The sequence below is a fragment of the Aulostomus chinensis genome, chromosome 24 (genome assembly GCF_037954235.1).
Source record: "Aulostomus chinensis isolate RoL2024-O1b breed Wild chromosome 24, RoL_Achi_v1.0, whole genome shotgun sequence".
NCBI lineage: Eukaryota > Metazoa > Chordata > Actinopteri > Syngnathiformes > Aulostomidae > Aulostomus > Aulostomus chinensis.
In genome coordinates, this window is record NC_141343.1 from 7,473,723 (window position 1) to 7,496,886 (window position 23,164).

The 23,164-nt window shown below is 42.3% G+C and overlaps 2 protein-coding genes across 5 annotated transcripts in view; both read right to left on the reverse strand.

Annotated features, from left to right (window-relative positions):
• Positions 1-974: 974 nt before the first annotated feature.
• Positions 975-14,515, reverse strand: hgfac (HGF activator). Of its 3 annotated transcripts, XM_086197875.1 has the most exons (15): positions 14,106-14,515; positions 13,937-14,000; positions 13,596-13,689; positions 11,552-11,625; positions 11,248-11,391; positions 9,622-9,753; positions 8,204-8,314; positions 7,761-7,935; positions 6,915-7,012; positions 5,395-5,427; positions 4,993-5,254; positions 3,254-3,393; positions 2,864-3,004; positions 1,615-1,757; positions 975-1,284 (listed from the first exon to the last, which is right to left on the reverse strand). In XM_086197875.1, exons 1-15 carry the CDS (start codon positions 14,157-14,159, stop codon positions 1,111-1,113), a joined length of 1,839 nt encoding a protein of 612 aa, XP_086054001.1. In that variant the 5' UTR covers positions 14,160-14,515; the 3' UTR covers positions 975-1,110. The 3 variants fall into 3 exon arrangements, with proteins under 3 accessions (XP_086054001.1, XP_086054002.1, XP_086054003.1); XM_086197876.1 differs by lacking the exon at positions 5,395-5,427 and having other exon boundaries at positions 14,106-14,513; XM_086197877.1 differs by lacking the exons at positions 13,596-13,689; positions 13,937-14,000; positions 14,106-14,515 and adding an exon at positions 12,329-12,480.
• A 3,547-nt stretch (positions 14,516-18,062) lies between these two features.
• Positions 18,063-23,164, reverse strand: part of rgs12a (regulator of G protein signaling 12a) — a 46,027-nt gene continuing 40,925 nt past the window's right edge. For both annotated transcript variants that reach the window (XM_086196999.1, XM_086196998.1), the window contains exon 18: positions 18,063-20,011. In XM_086196999.1, coding sequence (XP_086053125.1) covers positions 19,740-20,011 — 272 coding nt within the window. In that variant the 3' untranslated portion in view covers positions 18,063-19,739. The remainder of the gene's footprint in view (positions 20,012-23,164) is intronic.

The following is a 23,164-nucleotide window of genomic DNA, read 5'->3' on the forward strand; positions in this document are numbered from 1 at the left end:
GTCACCGGGAGATTGAGGTGTTACGGAGGCCTTGGGCGGACAAAAGCGAAAAATTGTGAGAGGACCTGGGAAAAGGAAAAAATGTGAGTTTTTTTCATGTCCTATCACAGGCTTGTGTTTTATTCACACAAGTTGTGATTTCAACCATCCTTAACATACTTTTACCTGCAAAATATATAACTTGTACTCTTTATTCACTGTAAAAAAAAAACCAACCTTAAATTATAAAGCCATTGTACCAATGTACGACTTACTTGTGTTTGCGTACTTGTGTTTGACATCCATCTACAACAGAAGACAACATTTTATTGAAGACAACCAATGTTATTAGTTGTTCAAATGATCAAGGCAGTGGGAGGTTGTTGTTTTTTGGGGTTTTTTTTTTGTGCGACTCTATATTGAGGTTTAATTTTTTTACGGCTGTATCATCGACTCAAAATACCTCACCGACTACTGTACCTGCTGTTTCTTCTTCTTCTTTGGAGCTTTTGGATCACATCAAACACAATCTTCAAGTTTTCCCTGGGACCTTTGTTCCGACCTTCAAGGGTTCTGGCTAAATTTGAATCAGTGGAAGAATGTAAAAAGTGTTGGTTTGGGTTTTTTTTGTTTGTTTGTTTTTTTTGCTGAGAATGAGGAAGGTGTGATAACATTTATTACTCCAGGCTCCATGAGTTTGTCATGTCTTAACAGTGTGTAATTTGCAACCAAAAAAAAAATAAATCGACAAAATTTTCCTGTATTATAGGTTTTTAACTTCAATTCTATTGGACAAAAAACAAATTGAATTTGATCAGTTACAGTTTTTCTAAATTCAGTGTTGTTGTTTTTTTACCTATATTTGTCAGTTAATCATTCTTCGTTTATCTTAATGCATATTGTGTTTTATTAGTCATATTTAATTGCCCAAATGTGTGGGAAATGCGCCGTACCTAAAGTTTAAAGTTGATTAATCTCAGACTTACAGTTTTGTCAAGTCAATAAAGTTTTATTCAGTCAAAAAAAAAAAAATTCACAGTTAAAAATAAATGATGCTTATTTTTTCACAACCATAACAAATAAAACTAGTTTGAATAAAATACAGTACAACATCAAAAGTCCAGGCAACGTTCACGAGTTCTTGGTTTTGCGTCTGATCACCGAATCGATCCAGTCGATGTAATTCACCACTTTGGTGTAAACACCAGGTTTCCCCGTGCGCCCGCAGCCCTCTCCCCAGCTGATGATCCCATACAGGAAGCTGACATCATTCCTCGCACAAGCCAGAGGGCCCCCTGAGTCACCCTGGTGGAGGTTACACACACACACACACACACACACACACACTTAAACACACACTCACTGAGTGAGCAATGTCATCCACAGATAAACAGGTATAAATCGCTGGGAGATAAACAGCTGCAGGTGACATTTAACCAAAGAGGAAGCAGCTTAAGTGTGTTACACACTGCAGGTTTCTAGACCCTTTGTGACATCACTAAGGGAATCCCCCTCCCCTGCTGCAGTACGCTGAGTCGGTCCTCTGATATCGACCCCGGCAGAGCGACTGCAACAATTCCTGCATCTTGAATTGAGACCAAGAGCGGTTGGCTCCTCCACATTAAAGCTCCTTACCTGACACGCGTCGGCGCAGCCGTTGAGACCCGCGCAGATCATGTCAGAGGTGAAATGGTTGCCGAAGACGTCGGGCTTCTTGCAGATCTCGTGCGGGATCAGTCTCACTCCGGCCTCCTGCAGACTGGAGTAGGCCTCGGCCTCTGCCAAATAAAACACACATCAACTAGGATTTCGGCTTTCGACGGAATGGAGAGGCAGGAAATAACGCTGGGAAGAGTTCGACTGGAGCGTAGAGAAGTGGGCATATCCAGAGCGTTTCGTAGTTAGACGAGGCTTGACGTTACACAGTGATGGGATAGCAGGAAACCACAGGGAGGCTCAAGCCATTTTCCCTGCAGATGGATAATTCTGAGCCTGCGTGAGCATCACTGCAACATTTTGTGGAAAGGAAACAAGATTTGAGGTTGCGAACGGCCAAACATAGAGAGAGGTAGCATGTTTGCTAGCTCGCTAACTCATAAATCGAAGCTCTAGACAGACATACTCGGTGCTGAAAGGAATCCCCAATGGACAGAAGGCTTTATTTCCTGTCCAGAAGACTAAATTGAGGGCTAGAATGAATGTAGAATGTAGAATCAAAATGCCTTTTTCTTTTTAGCTTAACTTTAAGGGTTTGTTAGTTTAGATATTAGAGTTTCAAGTTTAAGTAGTTTTATAAATTAGCCACTCCCGCTGGTTGCTTGACAAAAGGATGTTTCCAACACTTAAACGTGCCCTGTTGCGTTTTTTTGTTGTTGTTTGTCACTGAAACCCATTGCTTATATCATTGAGGTTTAATATGTTTACTGCATTTTTCTTCTTAGATAAAACCTTGAATTTTTTTTCTTAAGACCTCAAATGTTTCATGATTAACATTCAAACAAAATTTCAACCATCATGTATAAATATTACCTCCTGCAGCCACTTTTGAATTCAAACACAATACAATGGAGCATTAAGCGCACTAAAAATGGACAAAACCAGAGGGAAAGAAAACTCAACCAAACTCAATGTGAAAAATGTCATTTTTTGCAAATTTATGACGATCTTTCTAAAAATTAAACAGGTTCTGCCTTGGCTCAAGCAGCTCTCTTTCGCCAAGTTTTGAAAAATTCGGCTTCATAGTTTTGACGTTATCCCCCTAGCGGAGGGACAAGCAGCACCCACACTGGCTTGGCGGACGTAAGAACGTGAGAACACACCTACTAAACGGGAAATGTGTGATTTATACATATGGATAAATGGGAATGACTCCCTCATCACTCACTCTCATGCATATGTCCCCAGCCACTAATAGTGCAGCAGTAGTCATCAGGGAACGTCGTGCTTTTGTCTGGGAGACAAATGGGCCTGATGAAGGGGGTCTTTTTCACACACCGCCCGTCCTGCTTCTTCAGTTTGACAAGAACTGGCAAACAAAAACACAACATTAGAAAACAAGCAAACACTACGAAAAGGTCTTGTTAAATAATAAAGCAAATGGTAGACGAGGAGACTCCGATAGCCTGCGGTCAATGTGTGTGTTCATGTGGGGGAGCACAGCTGTTCAGTGACGCACAGCTGTGCGCGCAGACTCTTGAGTGAGTTTGTGTGTTTTTGAGGATAGGAGGTCCTCCAGTTTATGTGAGTCACTGGTATGTGTGCATTTAATAATTACCAATGTCATGTACCGTTGGGTTAAACACAGAGAACTGTTTGGGAAAGATGTACTCCTCCACGCCAAACGTTTTGGTGTTGGGACTGGTGATGTTGAAATGCTGCTGGCCGAGTACAACGCGAAGCTGGGACTTCAGGGGGCTGCGGGGAGACACGTCAGTTCCAGTTAGTGCTATACTTCAATGTGTCAAACAACTGGCAAGTTTTCCTTCAAGTTTTGAGGTCAAACGACTGCACCAAGTCAGGAAGGAAGTTCCGGCTAGGGTTCTACAATTTAAAAAATAAAAAAATCTCATGATTTTAAATCATTTAATGGCGGATGTTAAACACAACCGTAGACGGTGGTGAGCTCATCCTCTGTCTGGAGAATCAGCGGGATGCTGCTGTGGTACAAGTACCAACACAATCACATCTTTTAGCCACAACCACCGACCTGAAGTATATCTGACCCTTTGTTGGGCATATTTTAGGCACTCTGCATTCCGTCACACAGCCATTTCCTTTGGGGACTACATTCCTCAGCCGCAGGACATCCGTATTCCTACACACAGCCGTACAACAGCCAGCATAATAGAACGTACAGCAGATACAGCTCAGTAGGGATGTGGATGTTCCGCGGTAGGGGGTAAAGGGAAATACATACTTCCCACATCAAAAAGTAAAGACTCCTAAGGAGGAAAGTGAATTTGGTGACTTTTTACGGTGGTATGCTAACCTGCCCGTCCATAACTACTCATGGTGCTCAGCTAACTAGCAGTTAGCTCGTCATCTTTGGTCTCTAATGCACGCATACAAGACAGAAGGGTGCTTATCTTCTTGTGTGACCCTCGAGAAGATGGGTAAAGTGGGGATTTCAAAAAAAGTTAGCATGTTCCTTTAGCCATTTCAAATCTGCTAGCAATGTGCACAGCTGGGTTTACTGATGAATGCAAGATTTGGAAGGTTTTTTCTTCACATGAAGCGTCCCTTTCCATATTTTTCTAAGTTCGTCAGTTACAATAAACACGATCGGAACTGTAGTTAAGCATCTGCGGGTGATTAGCAAAACTCTGCTATACTGTATAAATAGAACAGACTTCGGCATGTAATGAAGTCTGGCTCTGTTTTAATTAGTTCAATCAAATCCCAGCTGCTAGCAAGATGCAGTTTAGCTGTGTAAGATAAAGCCTCAGAAATATCATAAAACGCAATGTTTCTCTCAAGTCAGTCAATGACAAAAAAACAAACCTTTGAACTTGAACAATGACAACACATTCGTACTTGTTGACATCATAAAGCAGCATGTAAACAGCATGTGTGCGTGAGACGTTTTTAGGCTTTCCTCGAACTGCTGGCTGCTTGTCTAAATATAGCACCTTCATAACGGCGCCATGCTGAGCGCCGTGTGGGTGTGTGTGTGTGTGTGTGTGGGGGGGGGGGGGTCAAAGTCTTAAAATTACACGTCTTTTTGAGTTGTGACCTCTTCTTTAGCGACAAGATGTTCTGATTTCTGAAGGATGACTTCTTGCTGATTCAACAGTCAAACCTTTTCATTTAGTTTGAAAAGCGCTCCGAAGGACAGATCTTTTACCGTCAAGGATTCAGAACCGCATATATATATATATATATATATATATATATATATATATATATATATATATATATATATATATATATATATATATATATATAAAGAAAAAAACATGTTTTGTAGAGTATGTATTTGTCTTTTTTGCAGTGACATAAATGATGATGTCGTACTTGCGGAAGAAGCAGTGCGCCGCAGAGACGACCCAGCAAGAGGAAATTAGAGTTCCAGCACAGAAGTCGGACTGTCCAATGTAAATGGCCGCCATCCAGGGATGAGTGCCTGGCAGAGCTGAGGTCCCACCCATAATCCTCCCTCTGGCTAATGATAACCTCTTCTTGTGCCTTCTTCCACACACAGGCTTCTTGGCTGGCTTGGAGCGATTAGGTTTTTCAATTCCAGGAAGGACATTCAATTGGTTGACCCTTCGTGAAGCTAGAGAACGAGATGGATGTATGGGATTATTATTACAAGCACAGAGGGCACCATTGTTATAAAGGCTGTACACTACGACTAACTAAAACACTACAAGTCAGTCTAAGAGCTAGAATGTTTCACATGCATCCTGTAAATACCTCTTTTGAACATTCTGGTAGGTAGATTCTCCCCTGCAAGGATTGAAAAAGCTATTCTAGAGTAACAATGTTAGAGCAACAAAGCATCCTCCTTGGCAAAGCATTCCTCACATACCTCTGGCATCATGACAGGGCCAACTGTACCAAATTCAACCCACCATTTATGAATATCTGGCACTACCTGAGTTAGTCCTTATTTCTCCCTATTCTCTCCTATATCCTTTAAAAAAGAATAAAATGTTCCATAGCAGGAAAGATAAGCAGCATTCACGTTTTTCATCACATAAACAAATTCAAAATGGAAGCATTTCATGAGATGTTTAAACTAGAAGAAACACATCATGACTAGTTTTATGAGAGGGACTCCTGATTCATCAATCAACCCCAACAGTTCCTTTTCACAGCAGCCATTTTGAAATTTCTCACCAGGAAAAACAAAGGTGAAATTTTATTTATTTTTTTTTAATTTGACATTAGACCAGTATGCACAAAAGCAGGGCTCTGGTCCACCTATGTCAGGGTCTCAAGGACTCAGCCCAGGGCCAGACATGGCCAACCCCACAATCTAAAATGGCACTCTACACAATATCAAATAAAACGGAAATTCAACTTGCAAGTTTTTATTATCATGAGTAGTGAGTAGTACTAAAACTAGCTTTTAGTATTTGTTCTTAGTTCTAAGCTAACGTGATCTTTTTGTGTTTGTTACTAGTTCAAAGTCAACATCATTCAGTGTTTGGTCTTAGTTCTAAGCTAACGTTAGCATTTGGTGTCCTTCGCATTTTCAAACATTTTCATTTTGTGTTCTTGTTCTTAGTCCTACCGTTGTTTTGGGGGGGGGGGTTTGTCTTAGTTCTGAGTTAATGATATCGCTTGGTGTTCTTATTTCTCAGCTAACTCTATCTTTTTCTTTTTGTTCTTAGTTCTAAGCTAACTTTCTCTTTTATTGTTCTTTCTCAGTTCCTAGCTAACATTATCTTTTGGTGTCTGTTCGTTCCAAGCTAACGTTATTGTTTGGTTTTTGTTCTTACTTATAAGCTAACATTATCTTTAGCTGTTCCACGCCCTTCTTAGTTCCAAGCTAACATTATCTGTTAGTGTTTGTTCATTATGTTGCTCATTAATGCCAAGATCTCTTCCATTGGTCTCTACTGTTGAATATTAAGAAGTGGACTTTTTTTTGTTGGAATACTTGAAATGGACTCCCATTGTAACAAGATTGAACAGTTGTTCTGTTGTCTTTGTTTGTTTGCTTCTTTTTTTTGTTTTTGAGACACCTGACCTAAATAGAACAGAGCCATAATCACTGCTAATAACTGCACCTGTGCTTAACCTGTCAAAATGGCTGCTAACAAAGTGCCCATTTAGCTCCGCCGAAACATTGTCCACTTTTCAGAGAATGCAAACATTGTCTGAAACACCTGCTTTAGCAAAATATTTAAGCTCAAAATTCACCATTGTTCCCAACAACAACAACACAAAAGACCACAAAATGATGCCTGTGTGCCCTGTTCACTCACACACAGACATCACGCAGGAGGGGACATCGCAGTACTCCCAGGAGATGGCGCCGTTATTTAGCGTGTAGCACCACGGCATCTTGTCTCCATCTGGGTTTCTGCAAACACAGGAACACAGCGCGTGCGTGTGTGTGTGTGTGTGTAGGTTTGGGTCTTTTGTTTATTTTTTTCAATGGAACACTAAATAAAAGGCTTACAGGAGATTTTACACTTTAAATCAGATTCTGAGTGCCACACACAGTCACAGATGGTGAAAATCTTTCTTTTTGATGTTTGGAAAGATGTCTGAGTAATGACAATGATCCCAAATGTTGAGCTCCTATTTATTGTATTTGCATGTTTGTGCTTAACTCCCAACATTTTGCTTGCAACGGACTTTTCTTTACGCGTCTAGGGGCATTTCGGGGCATATAACAATTTCGGTCGGCATGCTTCTGGTAGTCATAGCAACAAAACCTGAGGAAAGCGGTACAGAAAACAGAAAATGAATGTGGAATAGAAAGGGAAAAAAATGCATTTAAGTTGCATTCACCATGTGCTGTTTGGATATCTCGGAGGATACGTGACACACATGGACTTTATAGATAAGACTTGATGGGGACGTATTAAGGAAATCAGACCTTCCTGATGAAATGAATGTCAAGTCTGCAGGAACTTGTCTTGTGAAGATACAAGCTTCAACATAAAAGCACATTTATACTATTAAACTCAGCATCAGAAATCTACCGAAGCACATAATTAGTAGGATGTCTGAACTCACACACACTCTCTCACACACACACACACACACACACACACACACACACACACACACACACACACACACACACACACACACACACACACCTGCAGTAGGCATGCTCCCCGAGGCCCCTAAGGGGCGAGGCAACAACCGTGCCCACGTGAAGCTCATCATACAGCAGGTCTGAGTTCCACGCCAGACAGCGGGCGCCAAACACCGTAGTGCCCACCACCCCTCTGTAACCTCTGCCCTTGCTCTCATAGCACTCTGTCTCTGGCTCTGCGCGCACGCACACACACACACACACACACACACACACACACACAAAAACAAAGCAGAGAACATAAAGATCTCAACATCGATTCTGCAGTTTAATTCCGTCGTCACAACATCATAATGAAGATGAGTGGGCGTGTGGTGACAGCTTGCGTTCACACCTCGTCGTGTACATTAAGCAGTTACAGCAACAGGTTTAGCAGCTTGTAGCCAGGGTGTTCCGATGATGCTGGATCACCAAGTCACTACTTCATTGCATGCTTCTACTCACCAAAGCTGCAGTGCGGCCCGCTGAAGCCTTGTCTGCAGCTACACACTTCCTTGCCAGTGGATATGATCATTCGACAGGTTCCATCATTCTGACAAGGGTCCGAGCGGCACGCTGGGTACATCGGGACGCACAACATTACTTCTACTTCATTTACATATGCAGGTTACACAAAAATTATGAAGCCAGTTTTCCTCAGACTTGGTGGTGTGTAGCATGAGCCAAGGAGGAAAACCCTACAATTTCGGAGTAGATCCATTTCACATTTTGAAATGTTGCATTTTCTCACATTGTTGCCCAAGTGTTTGCAAATTTAAATAACATCAATACTTTCTTATTAACCCTAAAACAAATGATGACGTGTCACATGAAAGCTGGCGGGGACAAACCCCCAAAAATACATTGACTAACTCTGCAGAGTTTGAAGCAATTTTCAGTGAATGTTTTTGGGGTTTTTTTGTTTGTTTTTTTTAACAGGTGCATTTTTTTTCAACACCGTCATCACAAAAGACAGACAGCAACAACAAAAAAACAAATTCTACCCGTTAATTTTTCTACTCGTCTGCTGCAAGCGTAGACAAGCGCTTGGCTTTCCGAGTCAACGGCGCAAGTCAGTGTTCCATCCTGTTTTTTTCTGCTTGGGTTCCTGACTTTCTTTTTTTAACGTCATTTCAAGCACAGTTCAAATTACAACATCCTACAATAAACCCAGATAATATCGATGCTACATCTGCATTCAGGCTCCGTCCATCAAGGGTTTTTGTTGTTTGCTTGTTTTTTTGGGGGGGGGGGGGGGGGGTTCTCTTCACCTGGCCACTGTAAGATAAGCCCCGACCATCATGACAGAAACAGTTTCAGTTAAGGGAGAAAGAAAACACCCCACCGGTGCCTCTCGCTCCCTGCCAGGGAATCCATTAAATGCCACCCCCCCACCCCCCCTCCCTTTGAGATGAAAGCTCCTTATGGACCGATGGGGTGTGTCCAAAAAAATGCCTTTCCTTAGTCACAGTGAGTCATATAATCTGTCTTTTCTGCCATAGCGAGGTTTCTCTTGTAACTATGGAGCGGTGATCAAAGAGAGGGTAGGGCCTGTCTTTCATATCTCTGGCGAGGAGGTGATCTCGGGGGGAAGGAATCATTTTTTTCTTTTTCAGGTTGAGGAGAGACCTCGCTCTTGTAATTCTTTTAAGAGTTATATATTTTTTTTAATCTAAGAAATGATGATATAACAAGTATATGATATGTAAATTACGGGAAAAAAATGCAGTGGCAGTTGAGAATAAAGCTGAATAAAGTAAAATATTCTCCTCAAGATCTCTAGGTCAGCTCTCTCTCTCTCTCTCTCTCTCTCTCTCTCTCTCTCTCTCTCTCTCATTCTTTCAACAAACACAAAATAAGAGCCCACTTTAAGAACGTCTTACTTGTGTATCGGACTCCTTCACACTTGATTTCTCCTGCTACACAAGTGCACTGTTCCACGTTACGAAGGTGAATTCGTCCCCAAGATTCTCCAGTGTCATAATAGCGCAGGTGTATGGTTTCATAGCACTTCTCTGAGGAAAAAAAACAACAACACAAAAACACATGAAAGGCAACGAGTTGTAACGTGAGAAGGGATAGAAGAGCTTAATGGTGCGCAAAGGTGCATGGCTGAGCTGCATTAGTGGACATTTTGTTTATTTTTGTTAATTCTTCATGTTTGTTTTACACACACACACACACACACACACACACACACACACACACACACACACACATATATATATATTTTAGACAGATCTCTGAGACCCCCTTTGCATGAGAAAGTTTGGTGAAGTGAATTAAACATTCTTGACAGGAGAACCTAAGAAGTATTGTAACATGTATGTAAGTAACTAGTTCAGTATTGTAGTAGTATTATAGAGTAGAAATGGCAAGTATTGCACTATGGTAAATAAGTTAGTAACTAGTAAGTACTGAAATGTAAAAAGAATAAGTGTTGTTCCATGGTAAGTAAGTATCTAGTAGGTATTGTAGAATAAATGGTTAGTGTTCTAATATGGTAAGTAAGTAACTTGTAAGTATTATACTGTAAAAATGGTAAGTACTGCACCTTAGTAATTAAGAATCTAATAAGTATTGTAGAGTACAAATGGTAAGTAGGTAACTAGTAAGTATTGTAGTGGTATTATAGCGTAAAAACGATTAGTACTGTACGTTGGTAATTAAGAATGTAATAAGTATTGTAGAGCACAAATGGCTAGTATTGTAGCATGGTAAGTATGTAAACCTGGAAGTATTGTAGTATAAACATGGTACATATTGTGCCACAGTAAGTAAGTAACTAGTAAGTATAGTGGAGTAAAAATGGTTAGTATTTCAATGGATACAATTCACAGCCTGAGGCACCATCTGGGTAATACTCTTCCTCTGATTGGCTCTGTCTCACTCCACACAAATACTAGCCAATCAGAGGCAGAGCACACTTGTGTCAGGGTCCTCTGAGGGATGCATAGAATTTCTGAGTCTGACAAAAAGAGAGGTTCTTTAGCACCCAGAGTGTTGCATGAAAAAGTGAGCTAGCATTAGCATTAGCAGCGCTAGCCAAGCAACTGGCGGTGCTATTGCACCTCAAGACAGTGCAGATGAATCAGAGTCTGAGGCACACCCGTCATGAGTCTGTGGTGAAAATCCCTTCATCATCATTCTAGTCATTTTATGTCTGAACTTTGCAGGTAGAGGAAGGAACAACTCTGAAAAAAAAAGAGTTGTTTTTTTTTCAAGTTACGTTTGGCTGAGTTTGCCTCTTGTATTTTTGACTTATAGAAAAAGAAAGTTACTCCAAAAAAAAAGTAGGTACCATTGGGACCAAATTCCAAATACTGGTACCGATACTGTTCCAAATGTGAATGGTATCTAGTTACTGGTAGCTAAAGATGACAGCAAGAAGTCCAGTATGTTGCAATTCCAGTCTCGCACTGTGTTAGCATTCTGGTGAGTAGCCATTTATGCTGTATTTAGGGTTGGAATGGGTTTGTGGCTGTAACACTCACATAAAGTTTACTTACTCTGCTCACACAGCCTCCCAGTGAAGCTCTCAGGACAGGAGCATTCGTACGAGTGCCTGTGAGGGATCAACGAGCAGACGCCGCCGTTCTGACACGGATTCACCTGACACGGGTCTGTGATTCTTCGGGATGTGTGTACCATAACTGAATAGAAACAGATTGTTAACAAAAGCCTTCCGATTACAATTCTTACAAAATATTTGAATGCATATGTTTATCTGTGTGTGTGTGTGTGTGTGTGTGTGTGTGTGTGTGTGTGTGTGTGTGTGTGTGTGTGTGTGTGTGTGTGTGTGTGTTAACAAACCATCTGGCTGACTTCTATCTTGAGCACAGAAGCCCCACATCCGGTCCCGGTCAAAATTAGGTGTGAGAGAGCACCTATGACATGAGGAGACAAAGTTTAATACAATCACTAGCAAGAGATTACAACATTTATAAATAAAATTATGTCATCAACGATGAAGAAATTTGAGTACATACATATGTGTGTGTGTGTGTGTGTGTGTGTATGTGTGTGTGGGTGTGTGTGTGTGTATGGGAGTACTACATTGTGTATTAAGTAGTAGTTTGAAGGAACACGGCAACTGTGCTTGCCGTACAAGCTAAACCAGATGCTAAGTATTCAACTAGCATCTACTAGCTAACCAGATGCTAAGTATCAAACCAAATATACGCATTTCTGGAAAAAAAAAAAAAAAAACCCAGAAAACAGAATTCTTTTTATAAAGTTTTTAGTAGCAAAGAAATCTAAGATTGTTAAATATAAATAGCAGTATTAAAGAAACAATTATTTTAGAAACTATCTTAGCATAGAACACCCATCAAACACATGTATGACAAAGCTAACCTAGCATAACATACCCATAGAGTATTGCAGTATCACCATGTAGCATTCTAGCCTTCTAATACTTCACTAGTATTTTTTTAGGAAATATACCTAGTGGCCATCCTCCCCAGGGCCAGACAAGAAGATAGATACTTTTTTTTCTCCTTTGTTCATGCATTAGAGAATCAGAGAGACCAGCTAACTGCTAGTTAGCTTAGCACAAAGAGCGTTAGTGTATCGTAAGTGTTAGCAAACCTGGAGGTTCAGGATGTTAAAGTTGCCCATAACTCATCACTCTTTTGAGGTGCTGTGTCAAATCACTATGCCCTGTTAGGGAAGTAGTTCTGACTATGTGTCTGATCCATCCATCCTTCCATTTTCTACACCGCTTATCCATTAAGGGTCGCGGGGGCTGGAGCCTATCCCGGCTGACACTAAGCGAGAGGCGGGGTTCACCCTGCACGGGTCGACAGTCCATGGCAGGGCCATCAGGAGCAATTAGGGGTTCAATATCTTGCTCAAGGACACTTGGACATGGTCACCAGGGAAGTGAGGATCGAACCAGCGACCCTTTAGTTGCTAGACAGCCACTCTACCTCTGAGCCATGCCGCCCCCCACAAGACTGATCCTAAATCACAATTGCTCGTAACTTTGAAACATTTCATGGCGAATATTACTCACAATCCTACCTTTATTATTGCAAGCAAAGCGTACTTGATGACTTACAATGGAGGTACGCTAACACTTCCCATACACTACAATTCACTGTGCTAAGCTAATTAGCAAGGGTCCCAAATTTGGCAGTCAATATATTAGCCAGTTTGCATCTAAGAGGTTAAAAACACACACACACAAACACACACACACACACACACACACACACACACACACACACACACTCCACAACAGCATATCTTATCATCATCAAAATAACATCAGCAGCTCCTGATCCACCTCAACCATGACACATCAGAAAAACAAGTTGCAAAAGGACAACCAGAGATATTGAGCCATATTTAATTACATTCTTGTTGCTCCGACTTGCTAGCACGCCACACTTCCTGCCTGAAGCCCTTCAGCAACTCTGCCTAAGTATACAATATTAAAAAAGGAAAGGTGCTTTTTTTTTTTTTTTTTTGCTGTGTCACAATCTGAGGCAATACAAATTGACAGCTGTTTACACGCCTTTAGATAAACTGGTTTTCTCGACGGGATCATGGCATTTCAACAGGTAGCTTTAATTGTTCAGTAGGTTACACAGTGGCATGAACCCTTTAAAAAATCAGTGCCTCTACGACGTCAATACACTCCCACTCACCTGTAATGGAAAGTATCTCACGTCAAGAGTGTGAATAATGTGACGAAGCAACACCTCCACCTGTCAAGAGCTGCGTTTGTCTACTTATATGGCCACTTTGCACTATTACACGCACACACACTCACACACACACACACGACAGATTGTGTAACCAAAACAGAAGGTTCAGACAGTTGGCAAATGAACACCACACAAGTACTCACCATGGTCTTGGGGAGAAGATGGTGATGCAGTGATGATGAATTCTTCCACCCAGACGAAATGGGAATTTACATTCTTTGCCTGTTGTAGTAAGAACTGACAATACAGTTGGGAGTGGAGGGGTGGAGGGGTGGGGGGGGGGAGAGAGAGATAGGTTTTTCAGTGGACCCAGATGGTCAGAAATGCTGTAATAGTTCCCCTTTTTGTACCTCACACACACATTTCGACTCTATTACACTGCTTTTCTATCACATATGCTTTTAATATGTGTCATACGTGCATCCCTTCCTCACCCCCCCCCCCCCTCCAAATAAAACTTCTTGGAGGTGAAGTAAAACTTTACCTCTGCGGATCTCCTTCAGTGGCTCTTTGGGGATGACCGTTTGAAACCCAGGGACTAATATGCGCTGAAATGAAAGAAAAAATTCACAGCTTTTATTTTTAATTTTTCTTTTCTTTTTTTTGCAAACACAAAACACACACACACATTAGTTGGGATGTTTTAAACTTACCGCCCGTCCGCTGAACACAAAAGGTAGAAAGAGAAGGATCAGGAAAGTTTGCATCGCTGGTGTCCCGTAGAAGCTATTTCCTGAACTCGGAAGAGAGGCTGTCACGTTATATCTGTCAGTTCCAGAGTCCTCAGCCTGCCTTCGGTCATAGGAAACGTGGGGAACCTTGCAAGTATTATCCTGTCCCTCACGATGTCAAGCCGTATTGAGTAAACGTGTTGCGTCATTAGGCTCTCGTCTATCTGTGAGGCATCTCTCTCAGTGTATCCCGTCTCGGTGTTTCCTCAACTCCTTCTCCCTCTCCTCTCCCGACGCCCACGCGTTATCATCGCGAGGATCTGCAGAACTTTCAACAAGAGGATGTCAAGTGGGGGAGCGCCAGGGACTCAATAACGTTCCCCAGGTGCAGCTGTTCCCCAGAACCAGCCGCCGTCGCGCTGGCGTCGAACCCGATAGGTGGAATAGTGATTTGTATTTTGTTTTGTTTTTTTAATTAGTGAAATCATACATGTAGTGGCCACGGGTAAAGACAGCTGGGGCCACGAGTTACAGTCCTGCGAGACCCCATGTTGAGGCCACGGCAAGGTGAGGGTGTCGGACTTTACAGTGGCGAGGATTCATTAAGGTGTGGTCATGGAGTCAGTTGAGTTCACATGAAACTACAAAGGTGTAATCATCAGTGTGCCCATGACTTAAAGGGAGGCGTGTTCAAGACTTACTAACTAGTGGTGACGGGTTACAAAGGAGTGCTCATGAGTTAGTAAGGTGAGGGTATGAGACATGTGCACGAGCTACTAAGGTGAGGGCATGAGACAAGTGTGCATGAGTTATTAAGGTGAGGGTATGAGAAAAGTCTGTACGAGTTACTATGGTGAGGGCATGAGACAAGTGTGCACAAGTTACTAAGGTGAGGGCATGAGACAAGTGTGCACGAGTTACTATGGTGAGGGCATGAGACCATTGTGCATGAGTTACTAAGGTGAGGGCACGAGACAAGTGTGCACGAGTTATAAAGGTGACGGTATGATTCAAGTGTGCACGAGTTACTAAGGTGAGGGCATGAGACAAGTGTGCATGAGTTATAAAGGTGAGGGTATGATACAAGTGTGCACGAGTTACTAAGGTGAGGGCACGAGACAAGTGTGCACGAGTTACTAAGTTGAGGGCACGAGACAAGTGTGCACAAGTTACTAAGGTGAGGGCATGAGACAAGTGTGCACGAGTTACTAAGGTGAGGGCATGAGACAAGTGTGCATGAGTTATTAAGGTGAGGGTATGAGAAAAGTCTGTACGAGTTACTATGGTGAGGGCATGAGACAAGTGTGCACAAGTTACTAAGGTGAGGGCATGAGACAAGTGTGCACGAGTTACTATGGTGAGGGCATGAGACCATTGTGCATGAGTTACTAAGGTGAGGGCACGAGACAAGTGTGCACGAGTTATAAAGGTGAGGGCACGAGACAAGTGTGCATGAGTTATAAAGGTGAGGGTATGATACAAGTGTGCACGAGTTATAAAGGTGACGGTATGATTCAAGTGTGCACGAGTTACTAAGGTGAGGGCATGAGACAAGTGTGCATGAGTTATAAAGGTGAGGGTATGATACAAGTGTGCACGAGTTACTAAGGTGAGGGCATGAGACAAGTGTGCATGAGTTATAAAGGTGAGGGTATGATACAAGTGTGCACGAGTTACTAAGGTGAGGGCACGAGACAAGTGTGCACGAGTTACTAAGTTGAGGGCACGAGACAAGTGTGCACAAGTTACTAAGGTGAGGGCACGAGACAAGTGTGCACGAGTTACTAAGGTGAGGGCACGAGACAAGTGTGCATGAGTTATAAAGGTGAGGGTATGATACAAGTGTGCACGAGTTACTAAGGTGAGGGCACGAGACAAGTGTGCACGAGTTACTAAGTTGAGGGCACGAGACAAGTGTGCACAAGTTACTAAGGTGAGGGCACGAGACAAGTGTGCACGAGTTATAAAGGTGAGGGCACGAGACAAGTGTGCACGAGTTACTAAGGTGAGGGCACGAGACAAGTGTGCACGAGTTACTAAGGTGAGGGTATGAGACAAGTGTGCACGAGTTATAAAGGTGAGGGCCCAAGACAAGTGTGCACGAGTTACTAAGGTGAGGGTATGAGACAAGTGTGCACGAGTTATAAAGGTGAGGGCCCAAGACAAGTGTGCACGAGTTACTATGGTGAGGGCATGAGACAAGTGTGCACGAGTTATAAAGACTAGGGCACGAGACAAGTGTGCACGAGTTACTAAGGTGAGGGTATGATTCAAGTGTGCACGAGTTATAAAGGTGAGGGCCCAAGACAAGTGTGCACGAGTTACTAAGGTGAGGGCATGAGACAAGTGTGCACGAGTTATAAAGACTAGGGCACGAGACAAGTGTGCACGAGTTATAAACATGTAAGCAGTAGATGTTTAAGCGACAAGTTTCAAAGGGTGCAGTCTCAACTGAGTGAGTGGTCACGAATCACCAATATGAGGTCTGTGCCACGAGTTACAAACGTACGGGCACAAGATGAGTGTGCACGTGTTACAAAGGTGTTGTGACGAGACATGCAGCCGTGATTAGACAGGTGTGGTCAGTGCCCGAAATGTTTTGGTGGCGAGTAACTAAAGGTGTGGTCAAGAGACATGTGGCCACGCGTTGCAAATATGTGGGCTAAAGAGAGCGTGCACAAGCTCTAAAGGTGTGGACGGTGCATGAGAAGTTGCAAAGGTGTGGGCACGAGTCACAAAAGGTGTGGGCACGACATGTTGGAAAACCTTACAATTGTAAATAGAAACACACATTGAAAGTTTGAAAAGTTTTTACCTGGCAGCATGGGTCAGTCTTGACAGGTGCTGTGAGCTGCATCATGGGAAGTGTAGTGTCCAGTGTTTTGGCAACTTGACTCAAAGCAGGATTGACTTGAACCTACCTTTTTCTTTGGTTTTTGGTGATTTTCTCCATTTTTTAAGTAGTCTTTCATGCATTTACTTGAGTTTTTTTTATTATTATTATTATTATTATTACAGGCAATACTAGAGAGAGGACAGCAAATGATTAAGTGTTGTGATAAAAGTGTCTTTATCATCGGCCTTTCTTAACTCCTCAGCCTCGGATACGCCCAAAGCCCCCAGACTTTATGCGTGTGCAGTACGACATTGCTGGAGTATCCCTTTAACTTTAGCCACGACTTTGTACACCGCAATATCTTACTGACAGGAGCAGTTAATCAAAACCTTGAAGAAGAGACTATTTTGTTTTCCATTGCTGAAAATAATGAAGTAGTACAGGTGTGCCTGGCCTTCAAAGTAAGACTCCTAAGGTATCGTGGCTACCATGAGAAAAGTCATGGGTGGAAGCAGTCAAAACATTCCCACCTGAATTTATCTCAGGTTTTCGGATCAGATATCTTCTGTCTTTTGAAGATAAAAGGTCTAGAAGCACTTCCTGTTCCCAATGATGAACAGTGTCAACAAACAATACCTTTGACAATTAGCAAAGTATAAATATGAGGGGCATAAGAAAACCACCGCAAGCACCAGGTTCTGTCAGCATTCCAGCAGTGACATGCTGTGTCAAGAAAAACTCCCCCAGTCCCATAATCTAACCTCTAATTTTCACCATCTGTAATAATCGCTCTCCAGATGCTGGGGTTAAAATACAAAGAGGAGGCTGGACAACTAAACAGCACGTCCACTTTAGTACCAAAACCTCAGGTGTAGGTTTTCTGAAAAGGGAAATTGTTCAAGGGAACTGTGTTGTCAATTATTGACCATTTAACCAGCAAGCACATTTAGCTGGTTAGAGAATTTGTTGCTGCAAGAGTCTAAAGTATGTCAGAGGTGGTGAGATTTTCCTGTTGGCAGATTTGTATGAATAAATGCATAATGGTAATAAATAACTGCACTTTTTCAAAAGGAAAACAACGAGGATGAGTTGAGGTTACAGCCATCAAAGGTTTTTTTTAATTATTCAACATGGAACAAATTCAAGACCACAGAAGCAACAACAGGCGATCTAAGATGAGATGAGGAAATAGATAAATATTGAGGAAAATATGTTTTTATTTTACTTCCCTTATGATCCTAAAATGTTCTAGCTACCATATGATCCAACAAAAGAGGGTACCACTTTCTTATAGGGCACACTTTATTCAATGGAGCAATAAATTTCACTTACTAAAGCTACATGTACTCATTTCTAGTGCTTTCACAGTTGTCCCTGGTGGAAAAAGCTAGCTAGCGGCTAACTGGTTGCGATTCTTGTATCAAAATTTTAAAAGTGTTCTGATTAATTTCATTTAGAACATGATTTGGTTGTGCTTAGGACATGAGCATTGTGCTGTTATTATTATGAACAATTAACACAAACAAAACAAAACTTCCGCTGACTGATTTGCATGCGTTGCTAGCATAACCTTCTTTTTAGCAAGCTAGCTTGATAGCTTACTGTGAGGGATGGGTCAGGATTTTGAGTATACATTAAATTACGATATATATTTGAGACAATTACCTTGTTTTAAAAATTATATTGTCCCCTTGTTGTTTACCGGCACCTTGTGGTAATGCATTAGGACCACCAGAAGGTGGCAGAAATGTGCTAAAAAGCGGTTGGCTAACAGCCATTAACAACAAAAGACTGAAAGTGTTTAAGTTCAATTATCCTCCCATTATGAGAGTGGATACGTCCAACAATATATGCCTCACTACTCTCTTACTAGCATGTATCCGTGACTTTGACATGTATGATATGCAATAAATCCACCAGAGGGCGCCACCGACTTCCACTTTCCCTTTGCCTCACACTCAATTCAAGCCAAATCCTCTCCCAAATGTTTTGTTGTCAGTCCTTGAACGATGGTTCATCATAATAATACACATAACATGTATATTTATAGTTTTGCATCAACTCGCACAACCTTTCTTTGAAACATTTTGTGTAATGCTCTGTTCAGTCTGTCTGCGTAAGGATTCAAGGAAAACGCTCAAATATGGATGAGATATGGGTAGAAAGCTCCACCCTACTAACCTTGAACCTATATAAGCTATAATAGAAAGCTGAATTATTGACCGCCAATCATTTGTTCCACTTTTTTGTATTCTGACAGTAGAAATCAAACAGGTAATCTTGGGGGAGGCCATGTTGCCTGATTTATCACAACGTGAACGATCTTTCTTTGGAATCTTGCCTTCTTAAGAAGAAAGTGTACCCACGTTCCAGCTGCATGAACAAACATTGAACACTTCCTTGTAGATTTCCCTGGCATCACCTCTACTTTAGGATAAATCACAACTCGTAAACATCAAGTGTGCCTTATAGGAATCCGGTACCCAAAAGTTTAAGTCTGGCTTTATCCACTGCTGTCCTTCATCTTCAACGGCTCATTCAAGAATCATTAAACTATACCAAAAAACACTATCCCAAAAATTACAACCAGTACTAAAAGTAATCAAGAAGACACTAAAATTAGTAACAAATATTCAATATCTATCACCTTTTTTTTGTTGTTGAGGGGATGCAGGTCTTGCCAGCTTTGTGCATGCAGCCCATCGTTGTTCCCTTCCAAAAATGACAGTGCCTCTGGGTTTAAAAGTGCAGCAGTGGGGGGGGGGGGGGGGGGTGTCCCTTTAGACAACAGTGGCCTTAAAAAGGTCTGTCTGGCAGTCCTTGTCCTCAGGTGGGTTGCGACCGTTATGGGGCATCTGGGCATTTCTCATCTTGCTCTGACACTGCCGTAGCTCGGCGACATAGCCCTGGAAGCTAAGACTGAGCTCAGAGTCCTCTCCCTGGGACGTTTCCAGCGTCCCCTCCTCAAGATGGACAGCCTCCACATCCATTACCTCCTGGTCTGCTCTCTCTGAGGGCAATTTGGTGTTGGAGTCTGGGTTTGTTGTTCCCTCTAAGAAGAGTGCCAGAAAAGAAAAGACAAGTTAGTGTTATGTGAATGGTCAAGATGATGGTTTTTGATGGAAGAGGTCCTGAAAAATGATCATTTATTTGGTCCAAAAGGGGTGTAGTAAACCTGTCAGTTACCTAAGACACATTAACATCCCTTGGAAGTTCCAAAAGGGGAAAGTCATACTCTGCACTGTTAATATTAGGAAGAACTCTCAATATTTGCTAACTTCCTAGGCTCCATTGTAGCCAACGCCACTGTTAGCATGCAAAAAAATGGAGGATCATTTATTTGCTTCATCACACAAGACCCTTGAAATGAATTGATTCACCATCAGAAATTATTGTATTTTGTCTGATAATAAATGGGAAGTCCAGAAGAGAAGCATGGTTCAATTATTTATCAAAGCTAGCGGAGAGCTAACGCAAAGTAGACAGCTTGCCAGCGTCTGTGTATGGATCATAGTACTGCCACCACATGCAAAAACTCCTTGTGGCAGTGAGCTTGTGAAATCATTAAGGAAGAGCTTGAATGGAAGAGACTCTCACTTTTTATGAAACTGTAGCTTTACAGTGATAATCTGTTAGCACCTAAACAAGCTAGCACTGGTCAGACTTGTTCTGTAATACCAGGGTTTTACTCTCTTCTAAACTCTTCACCTCACTGATCAAGGAACCGCAGTTGTATTACACAGCTGCAAATACTCATAGAACCCAAAGTTACAACACGTAACTACCGCTATCTCTCTTCTGCTAACTCCTGCTAGCCTTGCCTCTTAAACTAAAAGTTTAGCATTAGCTCATGCTAAAGGCCTTTCCTTTGTTACGATACAGGTGGTTTCCCAAACATTCTAGTAATCCTCTGCCTCCCAGATATTCAGAGAGCGAAATATGAAGCATGGAGTTCAACTGTAAATTAAAATTCCATTCAGTTTCTCCGTTGAGGAGTTGAATATCAGCATTAATGGTGACTATGAGCTAGCAGGTTGTGAAGCGATGTAATGTGCTTCTGCTGAAGCTTCGACTAGGCCGGATATCGACCTTGCGTTAACAAAAACAGGTTTTAGTAGCAATCTGAGGGAGAGCTACTACATTACCCACAATCCTAACATGCACCCGTGACTAACAGAGCGCACAGTTACCATGGAAATGTGGCTTCACCCTTCACCGTTGGTCAATTTTTTTTTTTAAGTTCTTGCGACCATTTGAAAAGAACCTGGCTCCAGACACATGATGTCACTTCCCAGCGAGAAAGGTTCAATATTTGGATGTTAGCCTATACGTTTACTGACTCAACTTCAAGTTAGCTAGCAACCACAAAATGGTGTTTGTCACAAAATGTAGCTTGCATCACTTTATCGTCTTTATCGTCCTTTCTTTCCCATCGCGTGGATGCACATGCATTTAATCTCTGTGGCTCAAATGGAAACTACAATCTGACGTGTTTGCATAATCTGATAATGTTGTATAATCTGGAGAGACGTTGTTAAAACAAATTTAGTGACGTTACTGTTTCAAACTAACTCATCAAATTGCGCGATAGAACTGTGAAACTGGACTGAAATGAAACGTAATAAAGGCCTATTGCACTCGTGGTTACATGCGGCATACTTCCAATGCGCTCGTTCTGTCTTTTCAAAGCTGCATGACCTCATCAGATGGCGCTAAACCCATCGCATATAAACATCTCAAGAGTGTGTGTTGGGTATGAGGTTCCACAGGGCTGAAAGCGGAGTTTCCAGTGTGGTTGCTTTACAGTTGCGATGAGTGATAAACTCTCCCCGTCTCCTCTGAACCCTGTGGCCCCGTGGACTCTAAACACAGAGGCCCTGGTGACTCAAACGCAGCACTTCAGCTTTGTTGGCTGTGATTCAGCGCGGATGTAAACAGCCTGTGAGTCCCAACAGCCGACCTTCCACAGAACCTCTGCTAAAACCACCATAACAAGCCCAACAAGGTGAATCCTGCTCCCGTCCCACGACGTGAAAGTTCAAGGACGCGATCGTGATGTTTGAGGGTGAATCGGACATTACTCAGGGCTGATGTGACTGTTTATAGATCCACACAAGTCTCGTTGCAGAGCCGGCAGTTGATGGACTGGAATTGATTTTGATTTACTGAGCAAAAAAAAAAAAAAAAGTACTTGGACTCAAGTCATCCATCAGCCGTCTTCCACGCCTCCGTTTTCTATGAATTTGTTAGGCCCGGATCTCCTCAAGGTGATGCGGCTGACAGGTCAGGATTTGCAAATTTAATGTTCAATGCTTTATAGTTTCCCCAAGAGTGAAATATGAGCAAAAGAGAAAGAAAAGGTTGACAACTTGCATCAATACGCAACATTTTTTACAATAATTTTTTTTAAAAATGTATGTGTTTTAACCGAAAAGGGTGTTTGTTTAGGGGTTTTTCCACGCGTCCATTTTCTACACAGCTTAACAGTTAAGGGTCGTGGGGGGTGGGGCCTATCCCAGCTGACACTGGGCGAGAGACGGGGTTCACCCTGGACGGGTGGTCAGTCCATCACAGGGCCATCAGGAGCAATTAGGGGTTCAGTATCTTGCTCAAGGACGCTTTGACATAGTCACCAGGGGAAGTGGGGATCGAACCAGCGACCCTTCTGTTGCTAGACGGCCACTCACGCCGCCTCTTTTTTGTCGAGTTTTTCCTCACTTGACCTGGGAGTTAAGAGCAGATGGCGGATGTGTGGTTTTGAGCTGTATGAGTAAAGTTTAAGTGGATTTGAACGGTTTGTGTTCATTGTGAAATTGTGATTGTGATGCCACTTAAACACGTGCGTGTGTGTGTGTGTGTGTGTGTGTGTGTGTGTGTGTGTGTGTGTGTGTGTGTGTGTGTGTGTTTATCAAATATTCCTGATTTTGCTTTGGGAGCAGGAGAAGGACGCGTGGCCGTAGCTGCACCGTCTTACTTGGCCTTCACTTCGTCCCCCACTCCTCTGAGTTGATCCGTAGAAGATTTGGTCGACGTGCATTTCAGTTCTGCATCTCTTGAATCAAAACATGACTTTGTTATGTTAAATGCTGACAATTTTCCAGACAGCTGTTGTCAAGAGGATGACATAATCGCTTCAGCTCAAAATTGCGTAATGCATTTGACAAATTCAGCCCCCCCCAAAAAAAAGGGGGGGGGGGGCTGAATG

Coding starts and splice junctions, on each gene's coding strand:
- hgfac (XM_086197875.1), bottom strand. CDS start 14,159: ATGCAAACTTTCCTGATCCTTCTCTTTCTACCTTTTGTGTTCAGCGGA. Junction 7,936..8,203: donor CGGGCCGCACTGCAGCTTTG/GTGAGTAGAAGC, acceptor GCGTGCGCGCAG/AGCCAGAGACAGAGTGCTAT. Junction 7,013..7,760: donor GGGGAGCATGCCTACTGCAG/GTGTGTGTGTGT, acceptor CTGTGTTTGCAG/AAACCCAGATGGAGACAAGA.